The sequence below is a fragment of the Grampus griseus genome, assembly GCF_964374135.1.
Source record: "Grampus griseus genome assembly, chromosome: 19".
Taxonomy (NCBI): Eukaryota; Metazoa; Chordata; class Mammalia; order Artiodactyla; family Delphinidae; genus Grampus; species Grampus griseus.
Genome location: NC_139013.1, coordinates 51,062,107 through 51,076,862, shown reverse-complemented (window position 1 = coordinate 51,076,862; position 14,756 = coordinate 51,062,107). Strand labels below are relative to the sequence as shown.

The following is a 14,756-nucleotide window of genomic DNA, read 5'->3' as shown; positions in this document are numbered from 1 at the left end:
GGATTCATTCATGTCACCAGTATTGATTTTATTGGCTAGAATTCTGAGCATTCAGTATCTTCCTATTTCAGAATTTTGGTGTACAGGCTCATTTCAAGAGGGAAGTTGGTTTTTGTCTTTCTTTGCTTCCTCTTTCTCCCTCCACCTGGCCCGGAGCTCCTGAGAAAGCCTCGGCCGTGGACAGCACGTGGTTTTGTCACTGTCGTTCTGCCTTCGTGGGAGGGCATCACGCCATCGCCTGGCTTCCATCCCCTGGGTCCCTCCTCCCGTCTCGAGGGGGAGGCTTGGTTTCTGCTGCCCCCCGGGTCCCCTTCCCGCCCAGCACTCCTGGCCCCCTCCCCTGTGTCGAGCCTCGTGCTGATGCTCTGCCACACACACAAAGCGATGGTTGTTTGTGAGCCCAGTGTTGTCTCTGTCACCTCTGCACGTCTGGAGCAGAGGGGCTGTGTCAGAGCATGATTTTATGGAGGCTTCCTAATGGGAAATACTCCTTTGTACTCTGAAGGAAGGAATGTGAGAAGGCTTGAAGGGAGTGGAAGGAAGGAAACTAGCCTGATTCGGGGGCGGAGGGGGTTCCTTTGTCCCAGAAGCACAGCACGTGTCCCTTCACTTCGCAGTCATCCGCGTGCGTGAAGTGAGGGCACAGAGGAGGGATAGTGACCTCCAGCCTCGCAACCCTGAGAGGACGGGGTGCGGGGCTTTGAACGCCGCCACCACTGGGTTTTCACTCTGGCCTTTGGGCTCACCAGGGTGTTCACCCATCTCTCCTGGGTCTGTTCCCCGGGCTTGGAGGGAGTGTGTGGGGCTGCGAGCGCGAGAGGCGGGGCTGCAAGGACTCACCAGCTAATTCCTCATTTTTGGAATGACTTGGCATCCTTCAGCTAACATTTCTGCAGTGCCTAGAATGAGCCAGGCACTTGCTAATCCCATATGGTTCCTTAATTAAATTAGCTCCGAACAACCATGAAAAGCAGGTACCACTAACCCCATCTTCTGACGAAGGAGACGACACTCGAGGGCTTGTGCGGCTTCCTGGCTTCTCCTGATGAGCAAACAGAGGGCTGGGATTCCCGTGCTGTCTGGCTGCAAAGCCCCAAACTTCTGTGCTTCCGGCATGTTCTGTTTCCCATGGTGCCTTCCCTGCCAGCCTGCCCCCATCTCTCCAGAGGCATGGTGCCCCAGAAGAGGAGTGGGCTTGAGAGCACCTCTGTGTGAGGTCAGAGTTAGGTCCAGAAAGGTAACTTAACGCAGCTGTACGTGAGTGAATCCGGGCCCTCACGGAGGCTTCCTCTCTTCCCTGGCCCAGAGATGGTGCATCTTCCAAGTCACCATTGGAGATGTGAGCCATGTGTCCTAATAGAGAATAAACAGGTCTGTTTTCCTCACATAGTTTTATGGATTATTTGGTCAGATGGTTCCTTAAGGGCTGCTTCCCCTTATGCTTTAACAGAAAGACCATGGGCTCCTTCACAGAGAACCCCCCACCCAATATTTGTTATCATGTCACCCTATCTTTTCCCATCTGTCATTGTTTTAACTAAGTCTGCTTGTTTACTTTCCATCGCCCACGCCTGAAGCAAGCTCTGGGATGGCATGGACCTTATTTCTCTGATTTTTGTTTCATCTCCAACATCTAGTGTTATAGCTGGCCCATAGGAGGTGATAACTAATTAGATTTTTTTAAATTTATCTATTTTTATTTTTGGCTGCGTTGGGTCTTTGTTGCTGCGTGCGGGCTCTCTCTAGTTGCGGTGAGCAGGGGCTACTCTTCGTTGCGGTGCGCAGGCTTCTCATTGCGCTGGCTTCTCCTGTTGCGGAGCACGGGCTCTAGGTGCGCGGGCTCAGTAGTTGTGGCACACAGGCTCAGAAGTTGTGGCTCGAGGGCTCAATAGTTGTGGCTTACAGGCTCAGTAGCTGTGGCGCACCGGCTTTGTTGCTCTGCGGCATGTGGGATCTTCCTGGACCAGGGCTCGAACCCGTGTCCCCTGCATTGGCAGGTGGATTCTTAACCACTGCACCACCAGGGAAGCCCCTAATTAGATTTTGAATGAACGGAGAAAAGGAGAGGCAGCTGCCTCTAATCCTGGCTCTGCCACTTAAAACCTTCACGGCTCCCAGCAAGTTACTCACTTTTCCTTATCTGCAAAGTGGAGTAAGAATGGCAGTTTTGTAGGACTGTTGAGGAATTTAGAGGCAGCGTACAGAGCTGCTCAGAAAAGGTAACCCTCAGGTCCTCCTCCTTAATATGACTGTAAAGCAGCACCTTGACTTGGTTGTGGGGCAGGAGTTTAATCAGACCTCTCCCAGCCCCGGGTAGCACTGATCTTCCCAAGCCCCGAGCTTCTGACTTCTCACGGCCAAGAGCTGGTGGCCGCTGAGAGCAGCTCCCATGATGCGCTGACCTCTGCCAGCAGGTCCCCAGCACGGATCTGCCAGCTCTAATTAGGAAGCTTCTGAGGAGCTGGAGGTTTTGAGGTTGACCCTGAAGAAACAGCTCCCTTTACACAAGGCTTTTAATTAAATGCTCACGTTTACTTTCCGGAGTTCATTGAATCATTTACCCACATCATGGTGTTTGACAAAGCCCAGTTGCTGTGGGTAATGGAAAAGTACAAACTGAGGAGGCTTCTTGGAGGCTGTCAGGTGACACAGGCACTGCTGCTTCTGTGCCCCTTTGGGGCTGGGCGCTCGTCTGGGTGGGGACGGGGTATGCAGGGAAAGGGTCCAGGGAAGCATTTCCTGGTCCCTGCCTTTGACTTGGTTCTTGAGATTCCAAGACCCCCCATGCTAACTAAGAATCTGAGTCCACCTTGATGTTATCCAGACCCTGGTTCTCAAAGCCTGGTGGCTGCAGCAGGGGCAGCAGCATGGGGTGGACCCAGCAGGCTGGTTTAACAGTTCTCCAGGTGATCCGGATGCCTGTTCAAGTGTAAGAACAACTGGGGACTTCCCTGGTGGTCCAGTGTGGTAAGTGTGGGAATGTGGTAAGACTCCACACTCCCAATGCATGGGGCCTGGGGTTGATCGCTGGTCAGGCAACTAGGTCCGCATGCATGCTGCAACTAAGAGTTTGCATGATGAAACTAAGAAGTCCGCATGCTGCAACTAAGAAGTCTGCATGCTGCAACTAAAAGATCCCACATGCTGCAACTAAGACCTGGCACAGCCAAGATAGATAGATAGATAGATAGATAGGTAGATAGGTGTGTTTCAACGATGTTCATGATCTTTAAAAAAAAAAAAAAAGTGTAAGAACCACTGGTCCAGGGTCTCAAACCTGCCTGTATGTCAGAATTGCCTGGGAAGTGGTTCTCTTGGGGGTTTTTTGTTTTGTTTTGTTTTTTAAAGTTAACTTAATTTTAAAATGTACTCTTTAAAATAAACTTCACTTCTTTGGATTTCCAGAAAATTTGGAAAGATAATAGAGTTCATGTATACCCCGTACTCAGTCTCTCCTGTTATTATGAGCTTCCTCACTAGTATGGTACATTTGTTACAGCCGATGAACTGCTATTGCTGCATCATTATCAACTAAAGTCCATACCTTATCCGAACGTCTGTTCCGAGATCCTGATCCCACATCACATTTAGTCGTCATGTTTCCTTAGGATCCTCTGCCCTGTGACAGTTTCTCAGGCTTTCCTGGTTTTTAATGACCTTCACAGTTTTGAAGTGTACTGATCAGGTATTTTGTAGAACTCTCCTCCATTGGGATTTGTCTGACCTTTTTTGCATGATTAGACTGGGGTTGTAGGTTTCTGAGAGGAAGACCCCAGAGGTCCAGAGCCCTTCTCCTCACATCGTGTCAGGGGTGCACACCACGCCATGACTTATCCCTGTTGGTGTTGGTCTTGATCACGTGGCCAACAGGGCTTTGACTTCTCCATCTGCCACAGTCAGGTTTCTCCACTGTTACTCTCCCCCCTGAGCCCCCCAACTTTCCACACCATTTGGAAGGAAGTCACTTTGTGCAGCCCGCCCTTAAAGAAGCTATGTTCTACCCCCTTGAGAGCAGAGCATCTACATAAACTGTTTGGAATTCTTCTCCATGGGAGATTTGGCTCTTGTCTCCCATTTATTCATTTATTCAATCTCATTTAATTATATCAGTATGGACTCATGGATATTTATTTTGTGCTTTCAATTATAATGCAATACATACGACTTTATGTCGTTGCTCAAATTCTGCCGTCTTTGGCCATGGGGAGCTCTTTCACTTGGCTCCTGTGTCCTTTTGACATACCCCCATCATTGTGAAGGTTGTCGTTATTATTTTTTATTTATTGTGTGTTTTTTTTTTTTAGTACTTCCGTCCTTTCAGCCTCTGCAAGCTTATCTTGCATGTTTCTTGCCCCAGTCCTGGAATCAGCCATCTCTCCAGAGAGCCCTGGTTCCTTTTATTGAGAATGAAACCAAGCTCTGGGCCCCAGGTGTGCTCACTGCTATTGGGATGTCAGACTCTGGGCCCTCTCAGCTGACAGAGCAAGGAAATACACATGTATATACTAACCTGTTTGTACACGCTTATCTGTAAATATTTCTGAATGTAACCATCTGTATCTGTATTGAGTTCATACTGAGGTCTTCGGTGCTCATCCATTACCACGTTGCTCATTCTAGCCCCCTCTCCTTGCTTACCTGTAAACTGCCACTCCAACACTGAAAAACCTTCTCCCCATCTGCCATCCATTTATGTAATTGTTCAACTCCAGCGTTCATGTGTGATGTCAGAATTGTTAACTCGTACTTACCTCCATGTGATCAGCTTTATCAGCTGGAGTGCACTGCTTCTGTGCGGGTTATTTTGCCTTTAATTTTACAGACTCCACTCATTCCTAAAGTTACTTAGGTCAGCGCCTTCCCCCGCCCGCTTCAGGGAGGTGGTTTCATACATTTGTCATACAGTTAGATTCTTTTATCACATTCTGCATTCCATCCTTGGATTCCCCCCATCTCTTAATTTTTTAAAAAAAAATTGCATCCTTTAAGGTTCACTGTCTATGCTGTAGTTCTTCAGGTTTCGACAAATGCTTTATGTCTCATGTTCACCATCATAGTATCATACAGAGTAGTTTCACTGCCCTAAAAATATCCCCTACGCTTCACCAATTCCACCCTCCTCTTATTGCACCTGAACCCCTGGCAACCACTGATCTTTTTACTGTGTCTCTACTTTTGCCTTTTCTAGAATGTCACATAATTGGAATCATGTAACGTGCAGCCTTTTCAGAGGGGCTTCTTAGTAATATGCATTTCAGATTCATTCACGTATTTTTGTGGCTTGATGATGAATTTCTTCGTATGCCAAATATTCTTTTGTGTGAATGAACCAGAGTCTGTGTGTCCATTCACCTAGTAAAGGGCATATTAGTTGCTTCTGATTTTGGGTTATTATGAGTAAAGCTGCAGTTTTTTGGTTTTGTTTGTTTGTTTTGTTTCATGGCCATTGTCGGGTTCCCCGTTGCTGAAAGCATCCAAGCAGAAGCTGGGTGCTCTCGGATGGGTGAGTGGGAGAGGGAATCAAGGATTGCATGGGGTCATTCACAGAGAGCCCTCTCTGTGCTCGTCCAAGTTTGGAGATGTAGCCGTTAAGTCCCAGGCCCTTCACCACCCAGAACAGAGCTGCACACGGGTCCCAGCCACATCGGACCCTTTCCATGAGAATCTGAGCGTTCTCTGATCACACTCCTGTGTGACTGTTCCCCAGTCAGTTTCTCACTTTGTTCCTCTGATTTTGGAAGGCTCTGCTCTGACCAACGGGGGACTAAACCTGCACAGCTCGGTGAAGAGGAAGCTGGAAGCGGAGAAGGACTACGTCTTTGACAAGAGGCTCAGGTACAGCGTCCGCCAGAACGAAAGCAACTGTCGCTTTCGGGACATTGTCGTGCGGAAGGAAGAGGGCTTCACGCACATCCTGCTGTCCAGCCAGACCTCGGACAACAACGCGCTGACCCCTGAGGTGAGGGGGCAGGATGGGGGGTGGGTGTCACTCTGAGGCAGTCACAGTAGGGCGCTGGCTCTCTCTCTGTGCCCTCAGGAGTGGATGGAGACAGCCGACACTCGTGCAGACTTGACCGCGGGACCCCATTTACTGATCACCTTACATACGTTATCTGTCTGATCTTTACGACCAGTAACCATATTATCCCATTTTGAAGATGAAGACCTCGGTAAACAGAGAGATTCAATAAACTGATTGTGGTCCCAGAATTAGTCAGTATTAGCCCCAGAAACCAAGCATCCTATCTTGGGCTTTTCCAGCGAGACTGCATTATAATCAGCATGTCAAATTTCTTTGCTTTAGATGGAATTATATTCACTCAGCTCGCTTATAGTTTTTTTAATTGAGATGTAATTCACATGCCATCAATTTTACCCTTTTAAAACATACCATTCAGTGGTGTTTAGTATATTCACAAGGTTGTGCGACCATCGGCACTAATTCCAGAACATTTCCATCACCCCCAAAGGAAACCCTGTGCCCATTAACAGTCACCCTATTGTCCCCCGGCCCAAGTCCCCGGCAGCCACTAATCTCCTTTCTGTCTCTGTGGATTTACCCATTCTGGACATTTCGTATGCATGGAATCCTGCAATACATGGTCTTCCGTGACTGGCTTCTTCCACGCAGCGCGGTGTTTTGGGGCTTTCTATATGTGGTAGCATGATCATGCTTCACTCCTCTTGCATGTGTGGATAGGCCACATTTTGTCCATTAGTTCTGCAGTTGAGGGACATTTGGATTGTCTCCACTCTGGGCTATCATGAAAAATAATGTTATGGACATTGGTGTATATGTTTTTGTGTGAACATATGTTTTCAGTTTTCTTGGATATATTCCTGATTATGGAATTGCTGGGTCATATAGTAACTCCATATTTGACTTTCTGAGGAACTGCCAAACTATTTTCCCCAGTGGCTGGACCATTTTACATCCCCACCAGTGGTATGTGAAGGTCCCAATTTCTCCATATCTTTGTCAGCACTTATTATTGTCTGTCTTTTCTATTATAGCCGTTTTAGTGGGAGTGAGGTGCTGTCTCATTGTGGGTTTGATTTGCATTTTCCTAGTGACTGATGATGTTGGGCATCTTCTCAGGTGGCTGTTGGCCATTTGTCTACCTTCTTTGGAGAGATGTCTATTCAAATCCTTCGCCTAGTTTTAAAAATGGGATTTTTGTTGTTGTTGTTGTTGAGTTTTGAGCGTTCTCTGTATGTTCTGGATACTAGACCCTTATCAGAGCTATGATACTTCCATTCTATGGGTTGTCTTTTTCCTTTCTAGATAGTAGTCTTTGATATACAATTTTAAAAATGTTGGTGAAGTCCAATTTATCTTTTTCCTCTATTACTTTTTTTTTTTTTTTTTGCGGTACGCAGGCCTCTCACTGTTGTGGCCTCTCCCGTTGTGGAGCACAGGCTCCGGACGCACAGGCCCAGCGGCCATGGCTCACGGGCCCAGCCGCTCCGCGGCATGTGGGATCTTCCCAGACCGGGGCACGAACCCGCATCCCCTGCATCGGCAGGCAGACTCTCAACCACTGCGCCACCAGGGAAGCGCCCTCTATTACTTTTTAGAATGCTAATCCTACTTATGTCTTAGATGAATAGAACAGGGAAACAGGGAATGCTTAATGCAGTTAGGTAGACAACACCATTCAGAATATGGGACACTTAGTAGGGAGCAATGAAGAGATTGTTAACGGTGCAAATGTAGGAAAACATGCATCTAAGCAGTCTTCTCCAACTGGAACCACCTGGGCAGGGCGTAGAGTGATCAGTGACAAAAACGACCATGGTGTGGCTAGTAGTGGCTCTTCAGGCTTTATATTTGCTATTTGTCCCATTTCATCCCACCAGTCCCCTTCTGATGTAGGATTATTATGATCCACCTCTTACAGAGGAGACAGGGTAGGCCTAGGGAACTGAACAGGCCTGGGGTCACAGAGCTTCGGGAGGGCAGGGCCCTCACCACTTTCACCCATCCTTTTGTCCTGGCCCTCAGCCCAGCGCCTGGCCCATTGAAGGCAGTTCAGTGCAAACCCCCTTTTCCTGTCCCTTGATACCCTGCACTCCAGTGTCCACCATAGCAATGCAGACCTGGAGGGTGAACCACAGGGGTGTGTTTTCTTTTAGGTGGGACACAGTCAAGGAGTGGCCGCCCAGCCAGATGGAGATGGCTAGGTGGCCTGGCACTGCCCAGTACGTCCAGTGCACTCAGGGTGGCCCCTGAAGTGGGTGGAGTGGGAGGTGCTGTGTCCTTGAACTTGCAATCACGTGTCTTGTCATTATGATTTACATAGACTGTGGCTCTTTTTCGGGATTGTGGGGTGACAGTCAGGAATGCTTGTCAACCTGTGAGGGAAGAGAGCGGCTCAAGCCTGTGGAGTTAGCGGGGGCTGCTGGTTGCTCGTTGCCCCTCTTCTAAGCATGGTGTTTTGGGGGTCTCTCCCCCCTCCACCTTCAGCAGAGCCACCTCAGGGTTCTCTTCTGTGTAGACCTCTGTGTAGGACTCAGAGCCTGGGGTCTGTGCTTTACCCCAAAGGCCGCCCTTCACATGTTTATACACCTGGAAGCCTTGTTATTTTAAGCTCATCATGAAACATTCACACGAGACCGATTCTGCTTAGATTTTTTTTCTGCTTCACTACTTTTAAAAAGGGTGCTTGGGACTTCCATGGTGGCACAGTGGTTAAGAATCTGCCTGCCAATGCAGGGGACACGGGTTCGAGCCCTGGTCCAGGAAGACCCCACATGCCGCAGAGCAGCTAAGCCCGTGTGCCACAACTACTGAGGCTGTGCTCTAGAGCCTGCGAGCCACAACTACTGAGCCCACGGGCCACAACTACTGAAGCCTGCGTGCCTAGACCCCGTGCTCCGCAACAAGAGATGCCACTGCAATGAGAAGCCCGCGCACCGCAACAAAGAGTAGCCCCTGCTCGCTGCAACTAGAGAAAGCCCACGCACAGCAACGAAGACACAACGCAGCCAAAAATAAATAAATGTATTTTAAAAAAATAAAAAGCGTGCTTGAAAAAGGCGCAGTATTTTCCTCTGATAAACCGAATAAATGAGAAGTCTCCCAGCTCATTCTGTGTCTTTGGAGCAGCTCTGTGTACTAACTGTTGCCTTCTCATCACAGAAACGTGTGGCATTCAAGTGATTTAAGGTGCCCGGGTTCTCACCTCCCGAGCCGCGGGCTTGGTTAATTAGGGGGTTTACTCCTAACTGGTGTCTGTCAGTAACAGAACAGGAAGAAGATGGAGAAACAGTCATTGATCGGGTGTTTTCAGCTCTCTCAGCAGCCAAAGTGGATTGACTCTATGGTTAAATTGGCTAACTGGGTAAAGTAGCCCCGAAATGAAGGTCCTGTTGAAATGAGGAGGTGGTGTTAGGGAGGGGTACAGAGTTAGCGCAGGAGCCTAGCAGACTGGGTCTGAACCCTCCTTCCACTAATTTACCTCTTCTGTTACCTTGGGATTACTTTCCTTCTCTGAGCATTCTCGTTTACAGAAATTATACAGTATCTTCCCTGTGGGATTAGAGATAATATCTGCAAAAGAGGCTCTCAGAGTCCCTGGCACCTAGGAGGTATTCAGTGAATGTTCCTATCATTGTTAAGATGAAACGGAGGTGACTTAACAGCCACCAGCAGGCCCAGCCCTGCTCGTTCATGGAGGGACTGGAAGGAGGCCTCCTTCACAGTCATAACTGAATTCTTTTTCTAGTTGTATATGTGACATTGGCTGGATCGGCCTCATGGGCAGAAATTCACACATTACTGGGTGTATTAACTAGATTCTGAGGCCAGCAGGTGTGTTGTAATATTTCTCCTGTCTGAAATATAGCAAAGAGCCAGGAAAATAATGAAAATGCCCCTTAAGGAAAGAGCCAGAAAAATAGATCGTCCAGAGTCTTGGTGATTAAAAGCTCATTCACTTTCCCATTAGGAGAGGACCTCAGGCCCTCACGCTGTTCCTGGTTTTCTTGGTGGCTCCCAGCCTCGGCAGACAGATCACCACCCTCCACGGGGGCACACCTCACACCCTCTTGATCATACCTGCTATATCCACACCATCTGCAAGCCAGTTAATTCTTAAATAGCTCTCATATGTTTCCTTTCGTTTCCATCACAAACATGAGAGTCCACACTACTAGCTATTTTGTCTGCACTATTGTAATAACCTACTAACAAGTCTGCCCACTGTCATGTTTCCTGCCCTGTCATCCGTTCTTCAGAAGACAGAGTGATCTGTTGGAAATGCAAATACAATCAAGTCAGCCCCCCCCCCCCCCACACACACACACGCACTTCAAAGACATCAATGGCTCCTGATGGTTCTTGATAAGAATCAAAACCCTTAACTAATGTTGCTGGCGAGGCTGGTGCTTCTGACCCTCCAGCCTCATCTCACATCACATGGCTAACAAGTGCAGAGCAGGGGCAGTGAATCTCAGGAAAGGATTTGGGACTTCCACTCTTCTCTTGCTGCACTCCAGTCACCCTGGCTTTCTTTCATGCTCACACCTGCCCCAGGACCTTTGTACATGCCTGTCTTTCTGACTAAAGCAGCCTTCCTTCCCTCCTGGCTTAGCTGAACCTTGCTGTTCCTAAGGATCTCAGCTCAGCCACCGCTTCCACAGGGAAGTCTTCCCTCCCCTCCTGGACCAGGTTATGTCTGTCTCTCATGGCCTCTGCACTCTCCCTCCTGGAACACATCCCAGTTATCAGTGTATGTGTAGCTGTGTGGTAATTTGTGAAATGTCTGATTGCCTCCATTAGACTCTAAACTTCTTGAGGAGGTAAACACTGTACCATTCACTCAGTCCAACAAACATTTATTAAATTCTGTTACATGCACAGTTTCCTGGTGTTATAGGGCTAAATAGATGAGTAGAATACTATTTTATTGAAGCTCTTTTTTTTTTTTTGGCTGTGTTGGGTCTTCGTTGCTGTGCATGGGCTTTCTCTAGCTGTGGTGAGTGGGGTCTACTCTTCGTTGTTTGTGGGCTTCTCATCACGGTGGTTTCTCTTGTTGCGGAGCATGGGCTCTAGGTGCACAGGCTTCAGTAGTTGCAGCATGTGGGCTCCATAGTTGCAGCATGCAGGTTCAGTAGTTGTGGCACGTGGGCTCAGTAGTTGTGGCATGTGGGCTCAGTAGTTGTAGCTCGCAGGCTCTAGAGCACAGGCTCAGTAGTTGTGGCGCATGGGCTTAGTTGCTCCGTGGCATGTGGGATCTTCCCGGACCAAGGATCGAACCCGTGTCACCTCGGTTGGCAGGCGGATTCTTAACCACTGAGCCACCAGGGAAGCCCTTATTTAAACTCTTAAGGGATGGTATTAGTTATATTACCACATAACACATTGCCCTAAACTTAGCATCTTAAAACAACAAATACAGTCTGTGAGGGTCAAGTGTGCTGGCTTGGCTTAGCTGGGTACTTCTGCCTCAGAGTCTCCCACAAGGCTGCAGTTGAGGTGTTGGCTGCGGCTGCAGTCTCACCTGAAGGCTCGATGGGGGAGGCTCCACTTTCAGGCTCCTCCAGCTGGCTGCTGGCAGGTCCCAGGTCCTCACTGGCCAGAGACATCAGTTCCTTGTCATTGGCTACTCCCCATGGACTATGGCATAGCCTCTCCACAGGGGTACTCACAGCATGGCAGCCTGCATCCCCTAGACCGAGAGCTTCAAGAAAGAGGTTTGGCAAAAGAGGGCGGCCGAGGGAATTCCCAGGTGGTCCAGTGGTTAGGACTTGGCGCTTTCACTGCTGGGGCTCAGGTTCAATCCTTGGTTGGGGAGCTAAGATCCCGCAAGCCTCGCAGTGCAGCCAGGAAAAAAAAAAAAAAAGAGGACAGCCAAGACAAGCTATCGTCATTTTGTATCTTAGTCTCCTCTTGAAAGGGGCATCCATCACTTTACCATATTCTCTCGGTTAGAAGTGGGTCACTAGGTCCTGTCTGTACTCGAGGGGAGGGGATTGCACACAGGTGTGAATACCAGCTGCCTTAGAGGCTGCCTGTCACAGGGGTTTAAATCAGGAAGGAGGCAGGAAAAAGTAAGGAGACACCCGTTCTACCAGGGAGTTTGTAGAAGCGTCAGAGCAGGGATTTAAAGTACTTGGGGTGTCAGGGGAAGGAGGGGGTGGCGTTTTGTCTGCGGTATTTGGGAAGGCCTTCGTGAGGGTGGTCGCAGTTGAGACGGGCCCTGGGTGACTGGGTTCAGCAAGTAAAGATGAAGGAGAGAGAGGGACCCTGGTCTGCTCCCTTTCTATACCCTTTTTTTTTTTTTTTGCGGTACACGGGCCTCTCACTGTTGCGGCCTCTCCCGTTGCGGAGCACAGGCTCTGGACGCACAGGCTCAGCGGCCATGGCTCACGGGCCCAGCTGCTCCGCGGCATGTGGGATCTTCCTGGACCGGGGCACGAACCCGCGTCCCCTGCATCGGCAGGCGGACTCTCAACCACTGCGCCACCAGAGAATCCCTATACCCGCTTTTAATGGATTTGGTCACCTGCTTCCAACCTGTGGCAGATCGAAAGGTAGAAGTGGCAGGAAGGAGCATGCTTTCTCTAGCAGACACTCACGCAGGAGCAGGTAGTGGCTGGCAAGAGCAGAGCAGGGGCAGTGAATCTCCAGAACGGACCTGGGACTTCCAGATGCACCACGGTCTGGCCCCTTTTGTAACAGAAGCATGCCCTGGGAGCCTCTGAGGGGACTGCTCCTTTACAGGCTGTAGCACTTGCCCTGGAGAGGTAGTTACACGTGTGCCATGTGTTCTGTTTAAGAAGGCAAAGGAGTGTGTAATAATTTTAGAACCTTTTACTCTAAACACACCAGTTACATTATAAAATAGGTGGTGGGATGGGGCATGGTCCTTCGAGAAGGTGGCATCTTAGCCATCAGTCCAAATTGGATTATCAACACGAGAAAGGCAAAGGAAGGGCATACTAACTAGATATATACGTTTTTTAAAATTAGAAATGTAGTATGTACTTTTGTTGTATGAAGAAAACACAAAGCCACTTTCCACTTAATTCGTAAAGGAGGCAGCCGCCGTGTTTGATTTTGTTTTTACTAATTGACAAGTACGTGTGCCCTCGCATGGAGAGTCACACGCAGAAGTGCAGCTCATGTCTTCAGAGCAGGGTTTTCTTTGCCTCTCGGAGAAATAGAGTTCATATCTAGGTGAGAGTGTGTCTATTTCTGGAGTCAGATGGATTAAAGGACCCACATGATAGTGGCCTGTTAGCTTTTCTGATGTTCAAAGTGAGTATCTGTGGCTTATCCCCTGTTAAGAGCAGAAAGTACTTCTCCCGTCCTTCTCACAGAGCTCAGACCCCGAGAGTCGTGATTCAGATTGACGTCTAGGCCTGGTGTTTTTTCCACAAAGATTCATCCATTTATTTAAGTCATCCTACAGTGTGCAGTCATGGACAGAGAAGGGACGTAGGGGTGAGATTTGCATCCTGGTTCTGCCTCTTACTGGTGACCTTGAACCACTTACTTCACTTCTCTGAGTCTTCCTTGCTTCATCTGCAAGATTGGGATACCATTCCCTACCTTACAGGAATTTTGTTTGGAGTAAAATGTTACATGGAAGTTAACAGACGCAATCCCTGACCCCTCTTAAGTGCTTAATTAAGCGGGGCGGCGGGGGGTGTGTGTCATTTAAAGTACAATTTAAAAAACAATGCTCTCATAAAATTTCCCCACTATACCCTGTGATTCTGCCTTTTGAATAATTAATAACAATCCTTTAAAAGCCTGTTCCTTTACTGTCTCTCCTGTTGGACTGTCAGCTCCACTCAGGCAAGTAAATGCCTTGTTTTTTCTTACTGTGCACTTTTTGTGCTTATTTTTCCTGCTTCCCTAACTTCTGTTGGATTGAGTGATGAAGCTTGCTTTATTTTGCCCCTCCCCTGCAGCCATTAGTTGTAATTCACGTACTTTTAAGATGTTTTCCTTAAGCTATGTACACGTAGCGGAGCCTAAACATGATCATGACCCTTTGCACCACTCCCAGACACATAACCTTGGCACGCCCTAACTCTCGTCATCTAACCCAATATTATTGCCTAAGGCTATAGTTCTACCTTGTGCAAAACCCCAGCTTCCAATTAGCCATTCAATTCTTCTTTTTTTTCTTTTTTTGTTTTGTTTTGTTTGTTTTGTTTGCGGTACACGGGCCTCTCTCACTGTGGTGGCCTCTCCCGTTGCGGAGCACAGGCTCCAGACACGCAGGCTCAGCAGCCATGGCTCACGGGCCCAGCCGCTCCACGGCACGTGGGATCCTCCCGGACCGGGGCACAAACCCGCAGGGGACTCTCAACCACTGCGCCACCAGGGAAGCCCTACAGTCAATTCTTATATTGATTTACTAACACATTCTCCACTTTCTGTGCCGGTTGCTGTTCCTTACATGTCAGTTTTTCTTTCTGAACATGGTTTTCTTCTTCTTGAAGTGCATCCTTTCTTAGTTCTTTCAGTGAGGGCCTAAGGGTGGCAGACATTCTTTTAACTGAAAATGCCTACTCTTTACCCTTGCCTTTGAATGATGGTTTAGCTGGATACAGAATACGTGTTTAATGGTTATTTTCCTCAGCACCTGGAAAACGTTATGGGTCTGTTGCCAAAGCCCACTTCCTACGTGCCACCTATGAGCCACGTGAGCATCTTAGTGGAGTTTAGGGTAAGGAAGAGTGTAATTAAACCTGGCCTTCTAGTGCTGGCTAACATACCTCACCTGGACTGTGCACAG

At 48.5% G+C, this 14,756-nt stretch overlaps 1 protein-coding gene across 1 annotated transcript in view; it reads left to right on the top strand.

Moving 5' to 3' along the window:
* CDYL2 (chromodomain Y like 2) overlaps positions 1–14,756 on the top strand; it is a gene marked incomplete at its 3' end in the record, with an annotated part of 182,167 nt that overhangs the window by 153,708 nt on the left and 13,703 nt on the right. The window contains exon 3 of the mRNA XM_082677781.1: positions 5,742–5,959. Within this exon, the coding sequence (XP_082533907.1) occupies positions 5,742–5,959 (218 nt within the window). The remainder of the gene's footprint in view (positions 1–5,741; positions 5,960–14,756) is intronic.